The 26,743-nt window shown below is 43.6% G+C and overlaps 3 protein-coding genes across 4 annotated transcripts; 2 read left to right on the forward strand and 1 right to left on the reverse strand.

Moving 5' to 3' along the window:
• The first annotated feature begins 49 nt into the window (after positions 1-49).
• On the forward strand, positions 50-10,190 carry atp5pb (ATP synthase peripheral stalk-membrane subunit b). Of its 2 annotated transcripts, XM_061673105.1 has the most exons (7): positions 249-408; positions 2,046-2,082; positions 2,168-2,313; positions 4,027-4,190; positions 4,389-4,514; positions 9,405-9,584; positions 9,944-10,190. In XM_061673105.1, exons 1-7 carry the CDS (start codon positions 264-266, stop codon positions 10,019-10,021), a joined length of 876 nt encoding a protein of 291 aa, XP_061529089.1. In that variant the 5' UTR covers positions 249-263; the 3' UTR covers positions 10,022-10,190. The 2 variants fall into 2 exon arrangements, with proteins under 2 accessions (XP_061529082.1, XP_061529089.1); XM_061673098.1 differs by lacking the exon at positions 2,046-2,082 and having other exon boundaries at positions 50-408.
• A 982-nt stretch (positions 10,191-11,172) lies between these two features.
• On the forward strand, positions 11,173-21,645 carry eps8l3b (EPS8 signaling adaptor L3b). The gene is made up of 18 exons (XM_061673002.1): positions 11,173-11,210; positions 12,540-12,661; positions 14,390-14,454; positions 14,537-14,695; positions 15,333-15,482; positions 15,607-15,692; positions 15,790-15,905; positions 16,242-16,337; positions 16,968-17,086; positions 17,885-18,002; positions 18,088-18,158; positions 18,229-18,303; positions 19,901-20,046; positions 20,113-20,368; positions 20,506-20,619; positions 20,688-20,776; positions 20,855-20,987; positions 21,055-21,645. Exons 1-18 carry the CDS (start codon positions 11,173-11,175, stop codon positions 21,094-21,096), a joined length of 1,995 nt encoding a protein of 664 aa, XP_061528986.1. The 3' UTR covers positions 21,097-21,645.
• LOC133400441 (glutathione S-transferase Mu 3-like) lies at positions 21,234-26,436 on the reverse strand. Its single transcript, XM_061673115.1, has 8 exons — positions 26,312-26,436; positions 24,186-24,261; positions 24,038-24,102; positions 23,885-23,966; positions 22,085-22,182; positions 21,921-22,016; positions 21,734-21,844; positions 21,234-21,654 (listed from the first exon to the last, which is right to left on the reverse strand). Exons 1-8 carry the CDS (start codon positions 26,339-26,341, stop codon positions 21,559-21,561), a joined length of 654 nt encoding a protein of 217 aa, XP_061529099.1. The 5' UTR covers positions 26,342-26,436; the 3' UTR covers positions 21,234-21,558.
• Between the last annotated feature and the right edge of the window lie 307 nt (positions 26,437-26,743).

Here is a 26,743-nt window from a genome sequence, read left to right on the forward strand (position 1 = left end):
TATTCAGCGGACATTCCCGCAGCGTCCGACAGCTGGGAGCAGGTTTATATTTTTCACGATTTTGGAGCCTCATTTTATATAATTGGCGATTTATTATTATTATTTTTTTAATTCATTCAAATTAGGCAGGCTTGTTAACAACACTCTTCTCCGTCGTAAAAAGCCTTGACCCGCTTGTCAATGTCGAACTCAAGCTAGCGAGCAACACCATCTCGCGGTAATTATGTGTAAGTGTAAGTGTAAGTTGTTTGTGGTCTCGCGAGATGTCGTGGACAGTTCTCGTTCCCTCCGCCATCGTCGCTGGTCTTTGCAGAAGGGCACGAAGAGACCGAAGCAAGGTGCCCGTTGTTCCGAACGACTTGCCCCTTCCTTCATCAACCATGCTGTCCAGGCTCGTTCTCATTTCAGGTATGAACTCCTCGAGTATTTTAAGGTAACTTATTAAACGCAACTTAATCATGCCGCGACAAAGGATAAGCACATATTTTGGGTAAAGCTGAAGGGTAAAGTGAAGGCCGCGCGCTGAATGAGTGACTAGCTAATGGCTAACTTTCCAAGCGAGAAGTACTTCTAAATACGTTGAACGCAACGCATACATTGTCGGGAGTTATTTGGCCTACTGTCGACGGTACTTATTTCCATTTGCGTTTCAGCAGACAACGCGTTAGCTTGGGAATACAGAGTACGGGCCTTATTCGCACGGTAGCGCTTGACTGTAGATGTCACCTTCTTGTCACAGCTAGCGTGGGAACTGCTCCGTATACGTTTGTCTCTCTAGAGCCGTGACACTCTCCTAAGTCTAGTCATAATGTGCATTTTTAATTGATCATTTCAACTGATACCGTTTTTTTGGCATGGCATTTTGCTTTTACCCCTGCATGTCTAGGTATGCGTGTAAGATTACGAAGATTCATCGATTTACAAGAACTTGATCCCAGTGATATAATGATCATTTTCCTGTGACAAATATGAAGACATTTAGGGATCTTTAAAACGGGTGAGAATGCACCAATGTCTGGCCAACGTATTAAAAAAGACAATGGAGATTTTAGGTGTGACATTTTTGTTGTTGTTGAATTGTGTCCTTATTCTTGTCTTCAAAAGGCTGGTATCATTTGAAAGCTTGCTAAACAACAATAGACAACAACAACAAAAAAATGATGAGCTTATGTGAAAGTCATTCTAGGAAGCCGAGGGACAAGTTTAAGCACTCAAACATGCATATAAAAACAAATTAAGAGTCAAGAATGAACAAACACTCCATACGTTGTTAAAAAGCATAGGAAGGAATATATCTAGCACGATTAAGAAGCATTTGGAGTTGATGAAATTAATGAAATTGGAAGTGACGGAATAATAATAGCAGGTCAGTAACCTTACATCTAGGGACTTGGCCAGTGTCGGGTCCCAAAAACGTGTGGAAATCGACTAATTGACATCACAGTTTGCAGGAGCATAGAAAACAAAAAACTGCTGAAAACTACATAGGGTAAGACATTTTTATTTACGGTCCTTTCCGTGTTTGTCATATTTGGGTGCTTCTTGTTGGCTACGTACATCCTGTTTCACGTCACTGTTCTTGGCGTCATGACTCGCGAGAAGTCGGCGTTTCTCATACACGTAAAGAGCTTGGGTCGTAAATATTGAACACGTTCATTATTTAAGATTGTCGGCCCCGACCTGTTGTTTCAGACCCTAAAATCTGGACGCATCCGCTCTTAACACACGTCTGACCAAATGAACAGTTTTATAGGATAATCTCATCAGATTTAGGATTGTCTGGCATTTGACATGCTTAGTTAGGAAAGGGCAGTAACGGCACAAAAACAGGCCAAATGAGTAGAAAGTACAGATGTCTATTTTCAAATGTAGGAACTAAAAGTTAAAAAGTCATCAAAAAAATCACCCACAAAGTACAGGTACCGGAAAAATTTACTGAAATACTGAAAAGGATTGCAAATGTGATCATTTTGATGAGGTTTGAAGTTGATTTAAGGGATTCAATCATTAATATTGATTAATATTGTTTTTTGTCTTGTTTGCAGCTAATGCCTTGAAAGGCAGCGGCCCCCTCGGAGCTGGGTGTGTGCTCAGAAAAAAAAAGGATTTTAGACTGGTGATGTTTCCTTTTTGCTTACTTTTATCTATCTATCGTTTTCCCATTTAGTGTGGTCCAGGCGTCTCGCTCCCTGCACTCATCATCCCAGAGTCTGGCCCCGGTTCCCTCTCTGCCAGAGAAGGGAGGCAAAGTCCGTCATGGCATCATTCCAGAGGAGCTTTTCCAGCTCTTGTACCCCAAAACTGGAGTGACAGGTCAGTTGAAATGAATGGAAACACAATTATCCATTGCAGCCCTTGTTCTCCTTCTGGTTTGCGCGCCTTGGTGCCCATAAGGCAGTATAATGCAGACATGAAGGCAAAAACAAAGAGTTTCACCACTAGTTGACTCGCTAAACTGCAGTAATATTGCTAGTTTTTCGTAGATTATACGTAAAAAAAAAATCTTTGCCACTGAGTATTGTTAAATTGTCTGTCTACATGTGTTTTTCCACCATTTGTGTTCAAAAATCAATTGCTTTAAATTTAAATTTACATAGATTCTATTTGTTTGGCTGCCTCTGACAATTTGCATTGTGTGCTAGCTTTAAGCTAGTACAGAATTTCCCTATGTGCCAAAGTGCTTGCAATCGTGTCTCAAATTTTTGGTCGCGAGTTAAAGCAAAACAAAATAAGCGACAACTTGTCGTGTCTTGAAAAACTCAAGTTGGGTCACTTTGTAAGTCAAGAAACCATCCAGCATCATAAAGTGCTTTAATGCAGACGCTTTCAATTTCAGTAAGCGCTCTACGTTTTGAACATAAATGAGGAATTTTAAATTGAATTCACTCTTTAATATCCAAATTAGAGGCACATTTTGAGGAGAAAAATGTATCAAGCCTCACACTCAAGAACTTAATACTGTTCAGGAAAGCAAGTAATTAATAGCATTTGACATCCTAATATGCTGTACTATTTCTTTGTAAAACAGTTAATTTGAAAATTTATGGATGATAATTATTAGACTTGACACCGATTTTATCCGGCTGATCGGTATCGGCCGATATTAAGCATTTTATGCTGATCGGCATTAATGTCATAATTCGCCGAACCGATCAGTGACGTCATTGATCGCCTCCGCAAAAGACATTTACGCCGCGTCGCCATTGTGTACAGTATATTTGAATCCAAAAGCTAGTTTATTTTTAGCCTTGTCGCGTGTCTTTTGACATAGTATTGGAAATATCTGACGGACAATAAAGTTATTTAAAAAAAAAAAAACGTCAGCGGTGTGGAACAGACAACACGTCTGAGACAGACAACACGTAACCAGATCAGACTACAAGACAAATTTGCTCTTTCACGATTGCACTGTCAGACTACTGCAATAAAATCTTGTATTCCGATACCACCGCATCCCGTTTTTTACAATCATTGGGCTTTATCTTGTCAACTGAAATGCGACTGGATACACTCGTTACCGTGGCGACGACAAGAGTGAAACGTGCTGAATTTGTATTATAAGGACAAAATGGGTAAAAACGCGTGTTGGTGGTCACCGGTGCTCAGGACAGGAGGGGACGTTCGTTTAAGGCTCGCTTGAGGTATGTTCACGTACTTTTAATACGATACGGCTCGGAAGCAGGTAACAAAACGGTATGTAGCCCAGCAAGCCAGTGGTACCACGAACGGTTGGACGTAAACATGCCCCGTTCTGTCGAATCCTGCTCTAAAGTTTTGGTGTGGGTGAAGTCATTGAATTAAAAATAAAGAAATTTAATTACAGTAAGTCAGCACCCATTATTTCTGTCATGTAATGTTGGTTTGAGCTGACTGATTAGAATACACGATCTGACTAGAGCAGTGATTTCTAACCTTATGGAGCCAAGGAACATATTTTTGAGTTAATTTTGAATTGACTCAATTAGGTAATACCCCTGCCCTTCAGTAGGTTAATACCTGGCAATGAAAGCCCCTCCCTTTATCTAGGACCTTACATGCTGGGCACGGGCCTCCTCATCTACATGCTCTCCAAGGAAATCTACGTCATCAACCATGAGACATTTGCCGCTGCCTCCATTGGCGCTGTCATCATCTACGGGATCAGGAAATTTGGTCCGAGCGTCGCAGCTTTTGCCGACAAACTCAACGAGGTTGGTGGACGGGTGGATGAGATCTAGTCACACAAATGTGGACCCCTTTTCCCTTTTTACGTTAAACTGCGGGGTTTCCATCAGCTTTTTAAGTACAATACACAACTCACAAAAAGTCCTGACATTTCACCTAATTGTGAAATATCCCTAACTTTTTGTCAGCAGTCTGGGTTTCTAAAATCTTCTGTGTGTTTCTAGGACAAAGTGGCCAAAGCTCAGGAGGTGAAGGACTTGGCCATGTCCAGCCTAACTCAGGCGACTGAGGATGAGAAGAAGGAACAGTGGAGAGTCGAGGGCCGATCAATGCTATTTGACGCTAAAAGGGTACGTCAGCATTTCTTTGTTTGTGGGTTTTTATTCAGGATCTGGCACAAAGCGGGTGTTATCCAGCCCACCATGCAGGTCGGGAATCAATGAAAGCCTCAGACCAATCACCCATTTTGTACAGTGCTTGGAGCCTTTCACAGCCGATCCTTGACTGTTTGCCAGCCAATCGTTGGGCACATATCTGAACAAACAAGCGCTCACACTGATGTTCACACCTATTGACAGTTTTTGGAATGTGGGAAGAAGCTGGAGTACCTGCAGAAAACCCACACAAGCACAGGGAGAACATTCAAACTACACACAGGAGAACCTAAGCTGAGGTTCGAGCCTAGAACCTCAGAACTGTGAGGCATATGTGCTAACCACTGTTTCACATGGCGTCGTGCAAAACAGTGAGCACACAAATGCTCATAATGAAGAATAAACATTGCACAATCGTTGCATTCTAGTTTGTAGCCTCGCCCCCTGAGGACTTTATTATATCGCATCATTGAGACATTTTGTCGACCTCTACTGCCTATAAGCCAAAACTGCACCAAACAAAGAATCAATTGGAAGCAATTACAATTAATTTTTTTTGTTTGTTCCTTTCCTTTTTTCAAATACTGATCATGATAATGCGTACAGATCGCACATTTGCCCTATTTTGTTTATAGCCACAATTAATAGCCCCACCTTGACTAAAGCCCACACACAAAATGTGGGCAAAGTCAAGCTCAGTTACATCAGATGGCCGAAAATACACAGTGTAGCATAGTATGAGAAATGTGAGCCTTGTGTCAAATGGTCCCACACCATAAGATGCTATTGGAATTGCACCAAAACATGAACTTTTACTTGCTGTTCCAGTTTCTTCTGCAACCTTATAAGGCCGACGCACACCGCACGATGCGGCCAAACCAAAGTTTGACTCGGCCATCGCAAACAAATGTCAGTTGGCAACTCACCCCCGCAAATTAAGTGAATGGTTATATGGACGCCCTGAACGGCGATCCTGTGTAGCGTTTTGAGGCTCCGCATACAGTATATTGCACTTCATCACATTTATGAAACCATCGAAACATAAGAGTAATAGTTCCATCCATCCATTTTCTACCGCTTATCCGGGTCGGGTCGCGGGGGCAGTAGCTTTAGCAGGGACGCCCAGACTTCCCTCTCCCTAGCCACTTCATCCAGCTCTTCCGGAGGGATCCCGAGGCGTTCCCAGGCCAGCCGAAGGACGTAGTCTCTCCAGCGTGTCCTGGGTCGTCCCCGGGGTCTCCTCCCGGTGGGACGTGCCCGGAACACCTCACCGGGGAGGCGTCCGGGAGGCATCCGAATCAGATGCCCCAGCCACCTCATCTGGCTCCTCTCAATGCGGAGGAGCAGCGGCTCTACTCTGAGATCCTCCCGGATGACCGAGCTTCTCACCCTATCTCTAAGGGAGAGCCCGGACACCCTGCGGAAGAAACTCATTTCGGCCGCTTGTATCCGGGATCTCGTTCTTTCGGTCACGACCCACAGCTCATGACCATAGGTGAGGGTAGGAACGAAGATCGACCGGTAAATTGAGAGCTTCGCCTTTCGGCTTAGCTCCTTCTTTACCACAACGGACCGATACAAAGTCCGCATCACTGCAGACGCTGCACCATCCGTCTGTCGATCTCCCGTTCCATTCTTCCCTCACTCGTGAACAAGACCCCAAGATACTTGAACTCCTCCACTTCGGGCAGGATCTTATCCCCGACCTGGATAGGGCATGCCACCCTTTTCCGACTGAGGACCATGGTCTCAGATTTGGAGGTGCTGATTCTCATCCCAGCCGCTTCACACTCTGCTGCGAACTGCTCCAGTGAGAGTTGGAGCTCACGGTTTGATGAAGCCAACAGAACCACATCATCAGCAAAAAGCAGAGATGCAATACTGAGGCCACCAAACCGGACCCCCTCTACGCCTTGGCTGCGCCTAGAAATTCTGTCCATAAAAGTTATGAACAGAATCGGCGACAAAGGGCAGCCTTGGCGGAGTCCAACCCTCACCGGGAACGAGTCCGACTTACTGCCGGATATGCGGACCAAACTCTGACTCGGGTCGTACAGGGACCGAACAGCCCGTATCAGGGGGTTCGGTACCCCATACTCCTGAAGCACCCTCCACAGGACTCCCCGAGGGACACGGTCGAACGCCTTCTCCAAGGTCACAAAACACATGTAGACTGGTTGGGCGAACTCCCATGCACCCTCGAGGACCCTGCCGAGGGTGTAGAGCTGGTCCACTGTTCCACGGCCAGGACGAAAACCACACTGCTCCTCCTGAATCTGAGATTCGACTTCCCGACGGACCCTCCTCTCCAGCACCCCTGAATAGACCTTACCAGGGAGGCTGAGCAGTGTGATCCCCCTGAAGTTGGAACACACCCTCCGGTCCCCCTTCTTAAAAAGGGGGACCACCACCCCAGTCTGCCAGTCCAGAGGCACTGTCCCCGATGTCCACGCGATGTTGCAGAGGCGTGCCAACCAGGACAGCCCCACAACATCCAGAGCCTTTAGGAACTCCGGGTGAATCTCATCCACCCCCGGGGCCCTGCCACCGAGGAGCTTTTTTAACTACCTCGGTGACCTCAAACCCAGAGATAGGAGAGCCCGCCTCAGAGAACCCACACTCTGCTTCCTCATGGGAAGGCGTGTCGGTGGAATTGAGGAGGTCTTCGAAGTATTCTCCCCACCGACTCACAACCTCCCGAGTCGAGGTCAGCAGCGCCCCATCCCCACTATACACAGTGTTGGTGGCGCACTGCTTTCCTCTCCTGAGACGTCGGATGGTGGACCAGAATTTCCTCGAAGCCATCCGGAAGTCTTTCTCCATGACCTCACCGAACTCCTCACATACCCGAGTTTTTGCTTCAGCGACCACCAGAGCTGCATTCCGCTTGGCCAGCCGGTACCCATCTGCTGCCTCAGGAGTCCCACAGGCCAAAAAGGCCCAATAGGACTCCTTCTTCAGCTTGACGGCATAACGGGTTCGGGGATTGCCGCCACGACAGGCACCGACCACCTTACGGCCACAGCTCCGGTCGGCCGCCTCAGCAATGGAGGCGTGGAACATGGTCCACTCGGACTCAATGTCCCCAGCCTCCCCCGGAACATGAGCAAAGTTCTGTCGGAGGTGGGAGTTGAAACTCCTTTTGACAGGGGATTCTGCCAGACGTTCCCAGCAGACCCTCACAATACGTTTGGGCCTGCCACGTCGGACCGGCATCTTCCCCCACCATCGGAGCCAACTCACCACCAGGTGGTGATCAGTTGACGGCTCCGCCCCTCTCTTCACCCGAGTGTCCAAGACATGTGGCCGCAAGTCCGATGACACGACCACAAAGTCGATCATCGAACTGCGACCTAGGGTGTCCTGGTGCCAAGTGCACGTGTGGACACCCTTATGCTTGAACATGGTGTTCGTTATGGACAATCCATGACGAGCACAGAAGTCCAATAACAGAACACCGCTCGTGTTCTGATCGGGGGGGCCGTTCCTCCCAATCACGCCCTTCCAGGTCTCACTGTCATTGCCCACGTGAGCATTGAAGTCCCCCAACAGAACAATGGAATCCCCAGCGGGAGCGCTCTCCAGCACCCCCTCCAAGGACTCCAAAAAGGGTGGGTACTCTGAACTGCTGTTTGGTGCATAGGCACAAACAACAGTCAGGACCCGACCCCCCACCCGAAGGCGGAGGGAGGCTACCCTCTCGTCCACCGGGGTGAACCCCAACGTACAGGCGCCGAGCCAGGGGGCAATAAGTATACCCACACCTGCTCGGCACCTCTCACCGTGGGCAACTCCAGAGTGGAAGAGAGTCCAACCCCTCTCGAGAGGACTGGCACCAGAGCCCAAGCTGTGTGTGGAGGCGAGTCCGACTATATCTAGTCGGAACTTCTCGACCTCACACACCAGCTCGGGCTCCTTCCCTGCCAGAGAGGTGACATTCCACGTCCCTAGAGCCAGCTTCTGTAGCCGGGGATCGGATCGCCAAGGTCCCCGCCTTCGGCCACCGCCCAGCTCACACTGCACCCGACCCCTATGGCCCCTCCCACAGGTGGTGAGCCCATGGGAAGGGGGACCCACGTTACCCTTTCGGGCTGTGCCAGGCCGGGCCCCATGGGTGCAGGCCCGGCCACCAGGTGCTTGCCTTCGAGCCCCACCACCAGGCCTGGCTCCAGTGGGGGGCCGCGTCCGGGCAAGGGAAAACGAAGTCCATTGTTTGTCGTCATCATCAGGGGTCTTTGAGCCGTGCTTTGTCTGGTCCCTCACCTAGGACCTGTTTGTCATGGGTGACCCTGCCAGGGGCATAAAGCCCCAGACAACTTCGCTCCTAGGATCACTGGGACACACAAACCCCTCCACCACGACAAGGTGACTGCTCAAGGAGGAGAAGAGTAATAGTTAACGAAAGAAATCGGGTTGCTACAGAGAGAGGACAAGGGCAAGAATGAAAAATGAGATATTTTTCAAGAGGCGCGCTCGCTCGCGCCCATTCATTTGACTGTACATACCGCTCACAAAGTTAGAAATGTGTTTGGTTGTAAAACACAATATATGTATTACTTTATATACTGTGTTTGTATTGCTTGGGAGCGGTGCGGCGGCAGTCTTGTCCCGCTCGCTTAAAATCTGGAAATTTATTTTTAGCTTGTGTGAAAGATTGTGCATTTTGATTGGCTTGTGGCCACACGACGCAAATTAATTTGCGATTAAAATTTTAATTGGAGCAAAATCATTGGCCGACTGATCGGCCACTCACGGGTTCGGCCGCATCGTAGTGAAGCCCGACAACAAGATGTTCACAGCCAGCCTTTTCTAGCTCGGGTCGTCCATCAAAGGTTGCGTAGTCACCGTGTGTCTCTTAATGCTCAGAACAATGTAGCCATGCTGTTGGAGACCAACTACAGAGAGAGGCTACACACGGTGACCAATGAGGTGAAGAGGCGCCTGGACTACCAGATTGCCCTGCAGAACCTCCAGCACCGCATGGCTCAGGAGCACATGGTCAACTGGGTGGAGAAGAATGTCGTGAGCAGCATCACCCCTCAGCAGGTGGCTTTCTTCTCATCGGGCCCTCGCCAACTCTTACATGTGCTCTTCTGAACCAGTTAAACCCTATCGTGCTGATTTAATGTAATTGTTGTACTTTGAACACAAGTTTCAAATATCTATGCTGAAAATACTTGTTTTGTTACATTGCCCTTTTTAAGAAAGTAACAAAGTGGGTCAAATGCCTACTCAGCTTCTACATAATGAGATTTGTAACAGTCACTGTAACGAAAAGGTATTGGAATGTAACGCGGTATATTGTTGTTGGCAGTTCTTCATTATTCTTCGAATTCCCATTGCCATAGTTCCCTTTTAAATCTCCTGAGTGTCCTGCTGATGTGCACGTGTTGGTTGTGTTTCAGGAGAAGGAGAGCATCGCCAAGTGTCTCACAGACCTGAAGGCTCTGGCCAAGGCCACTCAGGCCAAAGCGACCGCCTAATCTGTCAAGTCCCGAGCGCCACTTGAACCCCCAACTCATTGTTCCAAGACGAGACGGGCACTTTTTCTTTTACAGAATAAACTATTTGCCCCTTATAGTCGCTCTCTTATGGGTGTGTACAGTATTTCCACATCAGGTGATAGTCAAATAAATGCTTGTCTTTACTCAACCTCAATGGTGTGATAGTTGTTTTTTAATAATATAAACTCTTCCATCAACATTTTCAGTATCGTTTGGATGTCGTGTTCCAGGCATATGGCATGTTCACTACTTCTATGGACACATTAAGTTTCCACCTTCCCAAATAATTACACAACAATGAGTGTTTTCTGAAGTCTTGGCAACCACGAACCTTTACAAGGAAACACCAGCCTTTGGAAACCTTTGGACTCATAACGAGCACCTCATAACAATCCACCTACGACAAGGGGCCAAGCCTGCTGATCTTTGATCATGACGCCGACAAGCAAGAAGTGATTGGGAGTATTGTGCATGTACGCCGTGTGAGGAAGACTCGTTCCTTACCGTGGAATAATGCCACTGGAACAAAGCTGACAGGTAATGAAACACCAGCGATGGTAATGTGATTTAGAGCTTCTAAACTTCAGTATTAAATAATAAACAAATTTCTTTTGATATTGTGTTTTTGTGCACCTTAGATTTGTGGCCCAAAAAACTGAAGAATTTCGATGCATTTGATTGAGAATAATAATAATACTTTATCCTGCCCATTTTTATCCTTGTTCCTTCTATCCAGTTATTTAAATTTTTGTAAACATTTTTTTTAATTTTAGTTAAAGCAGCGTAAATTTTACCACATGTATACGTTATGCAATCGTGCTTATTTTACAATTTTGTGGATAAGTGCAGTTTATGCTGTATATCCTGTAACTCATTCACTGGACTTTTATAAGTGATTGTATTTCCATTTGTTTGAACATGTCAAAATTGGTAAACAGCCATTCATTGAAGAGTATATAATTAACCTGCCTGTTTATTTAAGGAGTACATTATTTAAGGAGTACACGTAATACATTGCATCATATTTTGACACACTGTAATGTGTGTGTATAATGTGATCAAGTGTCTTCCTTTCCAGGTTCAGAGTGGGAGTGCTGTTGATGATTTTACTTGGAAAACCAGAAAAGAAGATGTTGGGAAATTCTCGTCCCTTTTCTTACTCCCCACGGTCAGTGTCATTTTCACATGTGGTGTTAATTAGCACAATGTTTTTTTTGTTTTTTTAAACAATGGATGGGGACAACATGGAAAATGTACTTTTTAATGTTTGTATGCAAATAGTTGGCTCTGTGGAGTGCCTGCCCAGCAGAAAACTAAGTTTGTCTGCCTATTTCTGAAAATGTGTCTGAGTCAGCTGTTCTGCACATCTGCCCCACTGTTATGAAACAGTTGGGCTAATTAACATAATAGCCGCCCACACACACAGTCTAAGTCACTGGTGTCCAAACTATGGCCTGGTGGCCGTTTGTGGCCCATCGTCCCTTTTTTTTTTTTTTTTTAAAGCGGCGTACATTGTACTGTATTAAAATTCACAATTGATACGGCCCGTGTCGTTAGCCTGCATTCATTTATATAACATAATTTGTACACTGGGTGTCAATGCAGAAGAAGAGAAGAACATTTTGCTTTCCATCTCTCACTGCAGTAACACCAGTTAACACAAGTTTTATTCACAACGCTCTGAAAGATAATTCAATTAGAGCACCAAATAAAAAGCGCAGACCGCGATTGTTGTCCTCGTTCTGGTCTGTGGCAAAGTGAACTACAGATTGCTTTTGTTTTGGTTGTGAATGTTGACGTGATTCTGATGCTGCCCAGTACTGCACGAGCAGAACTATTTTAATGAGATGCAGGGCTGATGGCCACCCAAAAATAAGGAAAAATCCCTGAATTTTTGATTTATCACCAGGCTGTTTAAAAAAATAAAAATAAAAATAAATACTGTATATAAAACTACATATAATAGCTGTGCATATCTTTACTTACTTAATGGATTGGCTTTAGAGTGCTAAATACATAAAATATGAAAATCATCAACATGGCCGTTGCATTTTTCTGTATGTGGCCCTTTAAAAAAAAAAAAAAAAAAAAAGTTTGGTCATAAAGTCTGAGAAGAAGCACATACATCCACACTGCAACAATAATTTCAGTTTGATTACCTGTATTTAATTGTTGAAAGATTTGTAATTGATGTTGAGAATATCTATGGGTGCTTCCGATAAGTAGGTGGGGGGTGGGCTATGGTTAAATTAACATTATATCAGCATTAGCTTTCTATTAAAAAAACAAACAAAACAAAAAAACGGCATTTCTGTAATTTCTATAGTAAACTGTTTTGGGGGCAAGGGTGCTGTTTGTGTTCGGCACAGTAGCTGTAACTGGGAATCACTCTAGAAATGGAATCACAGTCGCCCTTAAAACACACACATAGCTGTAACACAACAGTATGTTGCACATATACAGAATGTTCAATATAAGACCTTTAATTGTGTCCCAGGGGTTTCCCGGCAGAAGAGCCCTCTCAGTCGAGGTGGGCTTTCCAACAAGATCACTCCAGGGGGTCCTCACCTCAGAGCTCTCAGAGAAATTTGTCCAGACTGAATCCCAAATCCATATACAGTATGTTGACACCTGACAAAACAAATATTGTTGCTAATTATGGAAAGCCATTCGAGCATTTCTTTGAAAACCTCGCTATCCAGCTTAAGGTCCATGCACTAGTATGCTCTTTGTCCTCACTAATAAGACAACACAGCGCACTTGTACAACGACTGTGTCTTACTGGTAATCCCCCCCCCCCCCCCACACTACTTATACTAGTACTACATTTATGTATTACTAGTATAAGCTTTGGCCTCACAAGTAGGACTACTACATGTTACTAGTGACAAAAAATTCAAGTAGTTTCTAGCACGTCATCAGTAGTACGAGTAGAACACAGATGTCAATTAGTGAGTGCACAGTTTTGCCTCATTAGTAATATGTAGGTGTCCTATTAGTTTGCAGAAATGTCATCCAGTAGTTAAGAGTAGTAAGACAAAGTCCTTCTGCTCGTGCGCACTGGTTGTTCTACTAGTGTGCTGAATTACAGGTACATTGGTATAAATTAGAATATGGTAGAAAAGTTTATTTCAGTACTTATTCATTATATAGATTCATTAAACACTTGGGAAAATACTTTTCAGAGGGTCCTGCCTAATTTGTACATAAAATATCATTTCCGTTGTGTCTTAATTATATGTTATGTAATATTGTTGTTTCTAGTGATGGTGAAATTTTGGTTTTCATTTGCTGCAAATTATAATCATCAAAATTATGCATATTTAAAAACAAATCAGGAAATATTTCACTCTGAGTGTGTGTTCTGCATTTCTATCATATGAGTTTAATTTCTTCAATTGAGCTACTTGATCAAATTAGGCTTTTGACACTACTCAAATTTATTGAGATTTACCTGTATATATTTGGGTCGAGGAGGCTACCAGTTGGGCGTAGTGGTTACTAGGGCAGCACAGTAGTTTACACCTGAGGTTTGATTATGTACTAGTAGGCACTAGTAGTGGGGAAAAGAATTGCCATTAGTGTACCCTACGCGCTGAAGTGTCATAATAGTGAGGACAAATAGTGTACTAGTGTATAGACCTTAAGGTGGATGTCAAGGATATAAAATAAATGCTCAAAACGGATTTATTGAAATCCATTTTGAGCATTCATTTGATATCAAGGATATCCAATTGAAGGTCTATGTACTAATACACTCTTTACTAGTAGGGCAATACAGCACACTAGTAGGAAAACTACATGCTACTAGTGAGTCAACATTTCATGAGTTGACAACTACGTGCTTCTAGTACTACTAAAGTCATAAAACACTACGAGTTAACATCTAGCGCTTCAGTAGTAATACTAGTTGTGCATAGATGTATGGAATCAGATTAGTGCCAAAAAGATTCACACGAACATTTTTAAATCGTATACGTGAAAAAAAGATTGACACAAAACTTTTTCAATTTGGCACGTTTGTGCTTTTGTGTTTTGTGTCAATCTTTTTTTCACGTATACGATTTGAAAGGTTTTGTGTGAATCTTGTTTTCACGTATACGATTTAAAAATCTTCGTGTGAATCTTTTTGGCACTAATCTGATTCCATAGAATACAGTGAAAGGTAGTCGTGGAAAACCCTTACTGGTAAGACAAAGTTGTTCTATTAGTCCGCTGATTTGTCTTACTAGTGAGGACAAAGAGCGTACTAGTACATGGACCTTAAACTGGATATCAAGGCTATTGAATAAACTGTTTCCGCACTTAATATTAGTGCATCTTGTAACTTCAAAACTCTGGGTCAAGTGCGGAGAAAGGAGTACTCGGAGGTGCTGACCAGGCAGTCCGACAACCTTAACGTCAGAGTTGAGGTAAAGTCAACGACGTGTATGCCGACGCGTGGAGTGGCCTCCGCGCAAACTCACCGCCTCACGCCCTGAACCCCCAACACAGCACCTGCTCACCTGCGAGCTGGACGGCCAGCAGCTGACCACAGTGGACGAATGCGTGGCCAAGCTCCAGAGGCTGAACGCCAAAGGTCGTCTGTGGCCTCAGGAGATGATCATGGAGGCCCAAGGAGGCTACCTGCTGCTCCTTGACATTGAGAGCAAAGTCAGTATCTCCGTCATTTTCCACATTGCTCGTCCTCCTTCGGGTCACGGTTGAGCTAGGCAAGTTTATTTATGTAGCGCATTTCATACACGAGGTAACTCACTCACTGTGACTCACTTTAGATGATTAAAAGCATTTTAAAAACAAAGAGCAAACGATATTTTAAAACAAAGTAAAAGAGCTTACTAAAAGAATGTACAAGTGCAAGAAAGATTTAAAAAAAAAAAAAAAGGCTCTAAAATGCTCACTCAGAAGAAAAATCAAGGGGGAAAAAACTCATTTAACCTGGACTTAAAATCATTTGGGGTTGCCTTCACTTCTGTCGGCAGTTTATTCCATTTGTGTGCAGCATAGCGGCTAAATGCTGCTTCACCATGTTTGCTTTGGATGCTGTGCCCCACTCTCTGATCGTAGTCTGCAGATCTACTGGGTTTATAATCCATTAGCATTCCTTTAATGTAATCACAATTTAAACCATGTAGTGATTTATAGACCAGTAGCAGAACTTTAAAGTTTTGGCTAACAAATGAGAGTGTATCTTTCCTGCACCAGTCTTCAGAGCATGTTGCGCATCTCCTTGTTCTCCTCAGCGGTGTTTCTTCTCAAATGATGTAAACCCTGCTCTCTTGGTTGAAAGGCAGAGCTGGAGGCCCTTCCGCTGATGAACATCCAGCAGACCAAAGCTGTATTGGACAGCTGCGCTTACGACTCTCTGCTGTTGGTCACCGTCAGGGAACGCAGCAAGCGCTTCCCCCAGGTCTTCATTTTCCAGTGTGAGGAGACTGGGGTGAGTAATTATCTGACAGATACCAACAGTCTTCTTGTCCCTCAGCTCAATGAACAGGCAAGAACTTTTCAGACAGGTGGGTGTTCATAATAAACTACTGTATATTTTTCAAAATTTTTTACAGGCGGATCTCCTCAAGAGCGACCTCGATAAGTTTGTCCAAAGGGTAAGCGGTCCTTTGGAACCACGCAGAGAGCAGGCAGTCATTAGGTACAGTAGCCCGGACCAAAAGAAAAAGTGCAAACGCTGATGGAAAATCAAGTTCCTGTACAATTAAAGTTAGTTTTACTCCTTCCTTTGTTTTCAGGAGTAACCTTGAGAACATCATCGGCCTTCAAGCTCCTGGAAGCTTCCAGCAGCCTGGACCTCGTCTTGTGCAAGAGAGAAGCTCACCACTGCCGCCGTGGGCTGACAGAGAACCTGGTAAAGTCAACATTAAGCTGAATGGAGCCCTGCGCTTGTTTCCCTTCAACGACCCGTTCTCATGTTGTAATCGAAGACGATCACAACCGAAGTGGGTTACCTCTGTCCAGTCTTCTCTGTAGTTTTGATTTAGTCGCTGTCATTGCAGAAAATCCTGCCTCATAAAGATAGGCTGTTGAATGTTGGTCTGGGATGCAATGAGAGCCACTCAAGTATAGAGACATTTTGATCCAGCTCCTGTCTTGGACGTCATTAGATCGTGAAGGTGTACCTAATGAAGTGGCCGCTGTGTCTGAACGTTCTCTGCAAATACACGTTGACTCCTTCATGCTTTAGGAAGCTACTACCATGCCGCACCTCGTGTCGCGCAGAGAGAAAGAACGCCGCCGCCGCCAGAGCGACCCCTCTCGCAGTGGACCCACAGAGAACCTGGTAAACAGATTTTCAGGACACTTCTCATCATAAATTCTGCTTTTATAAACATTAGAATGTTCAGTTGTGATCGTCACAGTCATAGAGGACAGTATTCGTGGGACAGTATGTTATTTGAGCAGGTTAGCGCAGCATGTTTTTTTTGGGGGGGGGGGACCGTTTGAGCAAATTCCTGCCGACTATTGTGAGAAGCTTGTGGAAGGATATCTATCCAAAATGTTGGACCCAAGTCATGCAGTTTAAAGGCAATGGTACCAAATATTAATGAAATATATGCAAACGTCTGACTTTGAAAGAAAGTAATGACACATTGTCTAAAAAAATCTTTCTCTCATTATTCTGGCATTTAGCAAATAAACTATTTTTGGTAATCCTAATTGATCTAAAACAGGAAAAGTTTATTCTGATTTCATGTCAGTGAAGAAAAAAAGTGTGTGTCTTTTTATATAGTGTATGGAAACTTTTGGTTTCAACTACACATTTTATTTGAAAACTAAAAATGAGCATCATCATCGGTATAAAGGCAGAATGGTTAATGCACCTCTTGAATTGGACCTCATGTCCTCAATGTCGTTGCCGGGCTGTGTACGCTCTTGTGTATTTGCTCATAAACGTCTTTTCAATTGGAAGACATTCTTCCTCCTCCTCGTTTTGACGCCCCACAAGAGGAAGCCGGGTACCAACGTGATCTGGGTGGACCCCTCAGCAGTTCAAATGTCGCCGAGATGACAGATGTTGACAGGAACACGGTCAGAGTTGCCATAAAAATCATAACTCTCCATATACTCATCACGGGCATAAATGACGCATTTAATATGTGCGGGAGATTTGTATTTCGTGACATGTCCGCTGCATGCGCCACATTCACAGATCAGCACACTGATTGACAAGTGACACATTTGGCATCTTGGTGATGAAGTGCTGCCTGCGTCAGTGAAAATACAATTGAATCTTTATGGGTGCTTCATGCTCGCTTCATGTTCATATTAGCCATTGGAGTCATTCATTTGCAGTCTAGATGCATCGGGGTTAATATCGCCAGTTCAAAAAAAGAATCTCAGAGACCGTGTCAGTCTGTGATAACACGACAAAAAGTCTTTCGATTTTGACTGGTTCTCGGCCCGTTAGAGGGCACAGCTAGACAAAAACAAAAAAAACCACCCACACCAAGTCAGTCTTTTTCAATGACCCTAACAAGCATGTTTTTGAAATGCGGGAGGAAGCCGGAGTACCTGGAGAAAATCCACGCGGGCACATATGCAATGCAAAGTCTACACAGGAAGGCCATAGCCAAGATTCGAACCTCGAACCTCCGTACTGTGAGGCAGATGTGCGAACCACTCGGGTGCTGTGCTGCCAAATTTGAGCCTGTGCGTGTAACGTTGACCCTGTGTGGATCCAGAGTAACGCTCATGTCATCCACTCAGTCAGTACAATATGACGTCCCTGCCCGTGATGACTCGATGCCAACTTTTGAGCACAAGTGTACACGTCACATCACTCGCCGCTGTGCAAAGATTCCATCGGCTTGTGTGCCATTCCCACAGGAGATTCTAAACCACGTTTTGAATGATCTGGAGATCTTCATGGGCAAAGTATTGACTGCGACGACTCCCACTATCCCGCAGGTCGACAAAAGCAAAAAGAAAAAAAACCAAAGCCCAGGTAAAGGCTGAATCCCTTTTATCTTCCTTGATGTACTGGATAGAACGGACGGTACAAACAACTTGACATGTTCCTTTACCTCCAGCTGCCCGTCTGCCCCCGCCTCAGGAAGTTTTCTCCTGTCTTCAGAAAATTAAATATGGATTCAATCTGTTGGTAAGTAGGCAGAGTACCCCTCCCCGATGACCCATAATTGTGTGACTGCAACATTGTTCTGTTCCAACAGAGTCAACTTGATGGCTCACTGGTCAACACCAGCGCTCCTGAATATGTCCACTACCTCTTCAACAGTTTAGCAACAGTAAGTGCTCCCTCACAAATTCACAATACTGTGCTTCTCTCCACTTGGCTGAAGGAGTGGCACAAGACTCTGGTCAAAGTAGAAGTACTGATTCAGCTCCTGTACTGACATCAAAACGAAAAGTACAGACTCTGAAATGTACTTAAGTACAAAAGTAATTAGTAACATTTACTGCCCCATTTTGAGAACATGGCTAACTCTTTTATTAACTTACTGCTGAGAAGAAAAAAGAAGAAAATCACATTGCGTTGCATGTTGTTCAAGAGCTTCCTAGGTTAGCTTGACATTTATGCAATCAAAATGCGTTTACTACGGTGGCCTAGAAGTGCAAAACAACATCACAAATTGTGGAACACTTTTACGATTCAGAAAACAAATGAACAAAAGCAGAAACACTTTTACAAACGATTAAACAAATTACAATTGAGACAAACCGGAAAGGGAACGTTCCATACACAGATTGTCGTGTAAGATTCCCACATGCATGCTTAGAAATCCCACGCCCTTCCTTGGGAAGACCCGCCCCGCTTCAGCATGATTGGCTCCTGCATCACGGGTAGGGTAGTCTACGCAGATGTAACGAGATGTCCATCCCAAATACGTATCACATTTGTACAAAATAAAAAATAAAAAAGAAGTTTATTATGGTTAGGTTTAGGTCTAGGGTTGGGGTTAAGGCAGTTTTGGATGGGTTAAGGTTAGAATTATGGTGGTTAAGGCTGGCGCACACAGTGAACTATGGCGCACTGTGCGTGATTTGGCAACTGTCGGCCACTGGTTTTGACACGATTCCACACTTTAATTGACGTTGCACGGCATCTTAACGTCGGCATCTTTTATTCCATCAAAATGCATAGAAGCTTTTCCCGACGGTGAAAATATATTTCCGGGTTTGCGAGCCGTATAAATAGTACGTAAAGCATCAAATGTTGTTTTACATCCATACTAACCTATATTCGTGATGTATAATGTGCCCATGGATGAAAAAGCAAAGTTTGTGACCAGAATGTACGTTCAAATGAATGGAGCCGACGAGCTTCCTTTCAAATATCCACACTTTCCTCTCTCTTTAGCAGCCTGCTTCTTCCTTAACTCTTAATCTATCTTTTTATGATTTAAGGAATGTGATTAAGTACAATATATTGTATATACAGCATCAAACACCTACACAGGCTCGCTATTCAGGGCATCCATGTAATCAATAGCTCAATGTGCGGGACAATAATTTGTGAAAATAACATACCCATGTGGGCACTGATCAAGAGTATAGATCTGTGAAAAATGATAAATTTGAGATACGAGCCCTCTTTTGTTACAGTGAATTCGACTAAACTAATTTCACAGTAAGCGTCGGAATTCTTCAAAAAAAGAGGTTTTAAGCTGTTTAATGCCGCTCCCAGTTGATGTTTTATCTCAAACTAAACATGGAATGGATAAATGGCATTTCCACTCATTTCAATGGGGAAAGATGATTTGCATATTTTGAGTTGTGTGTGGTCATGGAACAAATTAAACTTGAATCTCGAGGCACCACTGTTTACATGTATATCCAGAAAGCTTGTTGAAATGTACTTGAGTCGCTTTGTTTCCTGCACAGATTCTGCCTCGCTACCATTCCCACCTGCCCCCAACCGTGCTCTCCCCGCTGCTGACGGAGGCAACTCTGCGGCTGCTCAGGCAGACGGTCACCCCGGAGGAGGACCGGCTCTGGAGGTCTCTGGGAGACAGCTGGAACATCCCCAGGTAGCGGCTCAAGTAGAACTCTAGGAGCCATCATTCAAGGTGAAATTAATTCTATTCCCCTAAAAGGTCTCGATGGCCCGATGATGATGTCCCGCCTTACATCCCAGAGTTCTACGACGGTTGGCGGCCGCCTGCCCCTCTGACCAGGCCCGCCCATCTCCATTATCAGAACGGCCAGGTGAGCAGGAGCAGCAGCCAGCGCTTACCACCGGGACGACCCGACGGTCGCGCCAAGGAAGGTCGCGACCACATGCGGGTCATTTACGACTTCATGGCTCGCAACAACAGGGAGCTCACTGTTATGAAGGGTGAAGTGGTTGAGGTGAGATGATATTGCCTGTGGTTGTCAAAGCGAGAGATCGGTTGTTTCATTCCTGGAAACATTTGTCCCCTGTAAGTGGTTCCTGGACCCAAACTGTTTGAGAACCTCTAATGTGGTGCTCTATGCGCTTTCAAAAGGTGGTTCAGAGGTCCAAGCAATGGTGGCTTGTGCGCAACAACCGTGCGGTGGAAGGCAACGTTCCTCAGAATGTTCTGGAGCCCCTGAGGAGCAGCTTGCCAGTGGAGGAAATGGTGCGTTCATCTCGCTCTGAGGAGGAATGATTGCATATTTTCACATGGTTTCGTTCACCTTGGCTCAGCGCCCGCGTCATGGCCCCCCAACTCTCGACATGGTTTCCTCGCATACAGAGGTCAGAGCATGGCTGCAGTACAAAGGCTTTTCCAAAATGTGAGTGGTACGATCCAGATTTAATTTTGTCTTTGACACACATGGCTTGACGATGATGTTCCACTCGCTCCCGAGCAGCACCGTGGCCAGCCTCGGGGTGCTAACTGGTAAAATGCTGCTGCAGATGGGAAAGGATGAGATCCGGACTGTGTGTCCAGAAGAAGGAGCAAAGGTCTTCTTCCAGCTCCAGGCCATTAAATCAGCTATTGCAGTAAGTGGCGTATATACTAAATCTACAAACACTCAAACGCACACTTATTATATCCTTTTCCCTGCAGCTTGCCAGTGAACCATCTGGCTCATATGATGCCCCCTACTAATGACCAAGTCTCAGCTTTTGTCTTAATATTCATCCACTGATCAACATCTAGATTTCTGTGTAATCTTTTTGTCATCAATCCTCAATCCTGTGTGGAACATGATTGTTGGAGTGTATGCACAAACTTAATTACAGATATCAATCAAAATTTTTTATTGAGAAACATTTCAAATGACTAAATCTATGAAAAGACATTGCTGGACACCATGTCATTTATTGTAAGATAGAAATAAAGAATAAAGTTGCAAACTGAGAAAGAGCTCAACTTTACATGTGCTGAATGTTACACTTTAACAGTGTGTAGGGCTTGAAAACCAGCTTTTCAACATTCAAAAGCGTCAGTATTATCTTTTGAATATAATGCATGCTGAACTCAAATTAGTGTTGCTACTAGAACATAATGTTTTGGAAGACAAAGTAGAATTTTGCTGAAGATTATTTGCACTTTATTTTGGAGACTTCTTTACTCTTTCTTGTTGCCCCATTTCGCCATCTTGTTGTTGACAGGGGTCTTAATGAATTTATTGGATTTCATGTAGATGGCAATCTTCTCAAGTGCCTGTAGTGGCAATAGACAAAAAAGTGATTCACTGTCACCCTCAATCAAGAGGAGACAAAGACAAAGACTTTTTCCTCACCTCGAAACGAGCCAGAAGGGCTTTGAGGTTCTTGAACTCATCCAGGCAGGTGGGCTGAAACATCCTGTGTTGGTCCAAAAGCTCGTACATGGTGAAGTCCACAAAAGTAATCTGTTACGTAGAAATCCATTTTCACCATTGCCACTTTAGTCATGTCCACTTTCTGTCCAGCAAACAAACTAAACACCTTTTCACCAGCAAACCACTTTCGGTCTCCCAAGAAATTAGAGAACTGCTTGAGTACACCCGGCAGCGCTTCCAGGTACCCTGGCTTCATCTCGTCCTGAAGTCATGAGAGGAGATTAAGAGCTGCGGGACTCGAGTCGTGTCCACTCCGAAACTGATACTCACAAAGTCGGTGTAACACATCCTCACAAAGCCATTCCGAAAGTCCACCGCCTGGTTCTCCATGATGTCGACACAGACCTTCTCATCCTCGCTCTCTCCACCTGGGAACAGATTAGCACTATTGGTAGTTGAGACTGGAAGGATTTGATTCCAAGAAGTTGGTTTGGCTTCCGAAAGGGTGGATGTTTATAAGGCACATGAAATAGTACAGAGGAAATTTACAGTGGAACCCCTGCCTCACAGTTAAAGATTTTTTTATTCAAATCTCAGCTCAGGCCTTCCTGTGTAGTGTGTGCATGTTGTCCATGTGTTAGCATGGCTTTCCCCTGGGAACTACAGTATAGGTGGGTGCATAGTTTTACATTCACTTGACTCCATATCAGGGGTCACCAAACTTTATGAAACTGAGAGCGACTTAGGTACTGATCAGTGCACACTTCTGAAATAACCAAATTGATCAAATTCTCTATTATATGCTATTATTTATACTTTATGATATTCATCTACTGCATGTGAAGACACTGATCATGTTAATTAGGGGTGTCCCAATCCGATCTTTGAGATCGGAAATTGTTCTGTCAGCAAAAAATAAATAAATAAATAAAAAATATCAGATTTGACCTCTCTCATACAAGCAGTCTATTCCAGGTTACTCTCTAGCACTTTTTTCAGCAGCGCCCGGATGGCATGCAGAGCCCACATGATCACAACAACAGGTTGCTTAGGTGCTAACATAGTAGCAAGAAGTAAGAGTGAATGTTGCTTGCTTAAAGTCATTTATTGACACTCCAGTTTAAGTTCGCTGTAAATCTAAACTCTCATAAAAGAATTACACCTATTGAATGTTGGAATACATCCCAGCCTTCAGTTCTTTTGCTTTTTGTTTAAAAAAAAAAAGCTGGCTCAAAGCTAACAATGAATAAAAAAACAGCATTGACGAGCTAACGGAAATTAGCATTGGACTCACAGATCTGATATCGCTCATGATAATGAATATTGCTACAAAAAAAGATGTATAACCATACAAACAGGCGCAAGTAAAATACTCTTGCATATAGGGTTCAAACTCTGTCAAAAATGAGTTAGAATAATAATAATATTCGATCGTAACTTATACTTTCTTACTGCAAGTGTGTATCTAATTGCATGCACCACACTGCCCCTCAGAGGCAAAGACGTGCACAGCAGTCAAAACTAAACCTCCGTTGCGTCAAGAAGTTCGTGTATTGCCGCACGTGGCGAAAGAGAATGATGTTCCCACCACATACTGACAGTAAAAAACAAAAATAACGGAATTTAAATTTGTTATTTTGGACTTAAAGTATAATTTGTATTTATTGAAATTATTTTTCATGGTTTTCTAATGTTTTGTTTTTTTAATTTAATCTATTCAAACATATAATATGCTTGTATTTAAGTTATGCTGTGGTTATGTAGCAAATTTAATATTTTTATTGAAGTTATTTGTCAGAATTTCCTAATATTATTTGTATTCATCTTATTCAATTGTTGTACACTTTTTTTCTACCAGTCCGGGGTGTACCCCGCCTCGTGCCCAAAATCAGCTGGAACGGGCTCCCACTCACCCACTACTTTGAACAGGATACACACTAGTTAATGGATGGCTGCTACTTAATGACTATACCTGTAAAATATAAGTGACAGTCTAACAATGGAAGGGAATAATTTCGAACGAATCGGGAGGGTGACCAGTGTCATAGAATGAATTGTGTTCAAATGTTCCTCTGTACCATAAGTGGCCCAATGGCATACACGTGCATACAGTAAATACACAAAACTTACATAAATTGTGCTTCCGAGCAATGTATCTCATGATGGCATTGCTCTGCACTATCTTCCTGTCTCCATCCTCCAAGTACGGTAACTGCAATGACATTACGAAACACCAATCATGAAAGGTTTCAGTCATCATGAATGCCGTCAGTCATCACTCACGTTGGGAAAGTCCATTCCAAGATGGGGCTTCACATCAAACCAGCAGCTCTTGTCATAGTCGGGTGCTGCGTGGGTAGATGACTACTGTGAGTGATTTGGATTAACACAACAGCATAAAAGTGCATCTTTGTTGATCGGGGAGCTCTACCTTCACCGCATGAAAAGAGCTTCTCCTCATATGGCGTCTTAGTGTACTCCAGCAGCAGTCGAATGGGCTGGGCCAGCTGCGGCACAAAGGGAGGGGATTGTTTCCTTCAGTTTTTTTTTGTCTTGCATTCACTCGTGTGTGCTGAGAATAAATCTTTCATTCCAGTTATTTGTGACAATGAACGCGTCAAGACTGTTCATAATGGTTACCGTGGGGAAAAGTACATATGAATGATCAGTCAGAATTTTGACCAATTAGGGGTCTGAGAAGGGAGCGCTAAGGATTTGAAACAACCTCCCCCCCGGAAAAAAAAACAACATTTTTTTGTAGCTGCCTTCCTTATTGAGTTGTCCTTAAACATGTCGGAACGTGACAACTTGCCACACAACAACTCAATGAACTACATTAACTTAATTTCTGTTATTCACTAAAATACTTTCCATCACAATCACAGGGATCTAGTTTGATGTGCGTCCCGAGTCTGAGATGCACCAAAATGAGCACAGACGAAGAATCGGCTTCTGAGGACGCAATGCTATGGGGATTAAAGTATTCCGGCGTGGTTTCGGAAATCTGGTGGGTTTTTTTGGAGGAGGGGGACAAAATAGGGCTCTAGAGTGCGACTAATCTGGTCACATATGCACCCTAATTTCTAAATGGTGCGGCACAAAAAAAAAAAAAAAAAAGAGGGTCACCTCGCCCAGCCATTTGAGTAAGAAATGTGACTTGAAAGCAGACATGAAACCCATCTGGTCTCTAAACCAATCAACGATGGTGATGGGCGGGACGGGACTTGATTGGCAGTATATTGCCTGGTAAGGCATTAATGGCTGTTTATACCTCTGTGCCAAATGGTTAATATTTGTTCAGTGCAATTTTTGTGAATAGAGCCTGAGTGTTTTAGTTATAATTTGTAATTATCTAAAATGTTTAATTTATTGTTCTACATTACAATGCCAATGTTCAATATATTCTTTGAATTAATTGTTCTTAAAAAGGATGTAGTTGAATTATGCTCTTGTATCATTATATCAGTGGCAGAGTAACAACTAATAAAAATCTGCAATCTCGAACCGTGATATGTCGTAGGATTACTGTATCTGTATTCCGTGATGATAAACTGCAGGGACTCATTGTTCCAGGGCTGGAACTCATTGTTTCCAGACGTGTGCATCCTGGGACTCACATAGTTTCAAGTGTCAAATGACATATGCAATAACAACATCTATGATTATATCAATATAATATTTTTCTAAGCATATTTTAACAACGTTTTCATTGTCACTCCGCTGATCGGCTGGGCGATAGCTGGGATTTCTGGTGCCTTGAGGAGTGAGGCATGTGACCTATCAAGTGTTACATGTGACCATTCAAAAATGAAGTGCTGGATTAAGAAAAACTACTTAACTATAAACGCACGAATCTACTAACAAAACAGAAGCATTTTAGAGGGGTATACTAATATTGTTTCTATAAAGAAGGGTGTTAATACCTGGCGTCTTATGACGTTGGGCGCACACTCGCCAATTATTCTCATTCAACACCTGCGTTCTCCTCTGAAAATAGCGCAGCTGATTTCAATTTAAAAAAAAAATACTTTTATTTTTTTTAAAATAAAAGTACTATAGACTCTAGAATATTATTTTTTTTCCTAGTCAGTCATAAAACGGCAATTTAGAAACTTCGAATTTAATCATTACCACATGAACTGACGGGCACGTGACACCCATAAATGTCAACAAATGAGCAAAAAGAAGCAAAACTTCACCGCAATAGCTCGTTCGTGGAGCCTATGAGTACCCACGCTGTCGTTACTGGGTAAAGCAAATTTCCGAGGGTGCTTTGTTTGTTGGTGTGTGCATCCTGGCCGTAACCGTCACGCAAGCTAGCCTTAGCATTAACATTAGCTGCAGAAACCCTGTACGTTTGCATTCCAATGACGCACACGCTGTTTAATGTCATTTTTTTCTTTGGTTATGACCACTGCGTCACCGATATATTGCTAACTTTTGCACAACACAGAAATGTGGCGAGAAACTCTTAAGTAATCTTGTGGATGAAAAAAAATATTAATAATAATACAATAAAAAAATAAAAAAAGCTGTTGTGAAGATTGCAGAACTCACCCCGCGAATATCCCAGTAAGCTAGTTTCATCTTTGCTAGCTGCTTTCGTGCTGCTGCTGCGAGGAGGAGTGAAGACGGAAAACCGGAAATTTGGGGTAGGTTGGTTTTCAAATGCCGTCTGGAGGAGTACAGGTGGGCGGGTTTCATTAGGACTTTTACTACCGTGTGGAGCGTACACAAGTCCATTTCCTGGGTTTACGGTCCCGGCATGGGCGCTTTTCTTTCACAATAAGGAACTTTCGAAGTTTAGTACTGGAACTGGGTGCTCCCTCGTAGTAAGCAAGATTCACTGCCTACATAGGGTTCAGTTGAATTCAATACATTTGCATTTAAACTGTTTTTCAAACATATATTTACCGTTTGTATGTACCTTTTATGTGCAACCCATTTCAATATAGTCATTATTTAAGATCTTTTTTCTTCTTCTTATAT

The sequence above is a fragment of the Phycodurus eques genome, chromosome 1 (genome assembly GCF_024500275.1).
Source record: "Phycodurus eques isolate BA_2022a chromosome 1, UOR_Pequ_1.1, whole genome shotgun sequence".
Classification (NCBI taxonomy): Eukaryota; Metazoa; Chordata; class Actinopteri; order Syngnathiformes; family Syngnathidae; genus Phycodurus; species Phycodurus eques.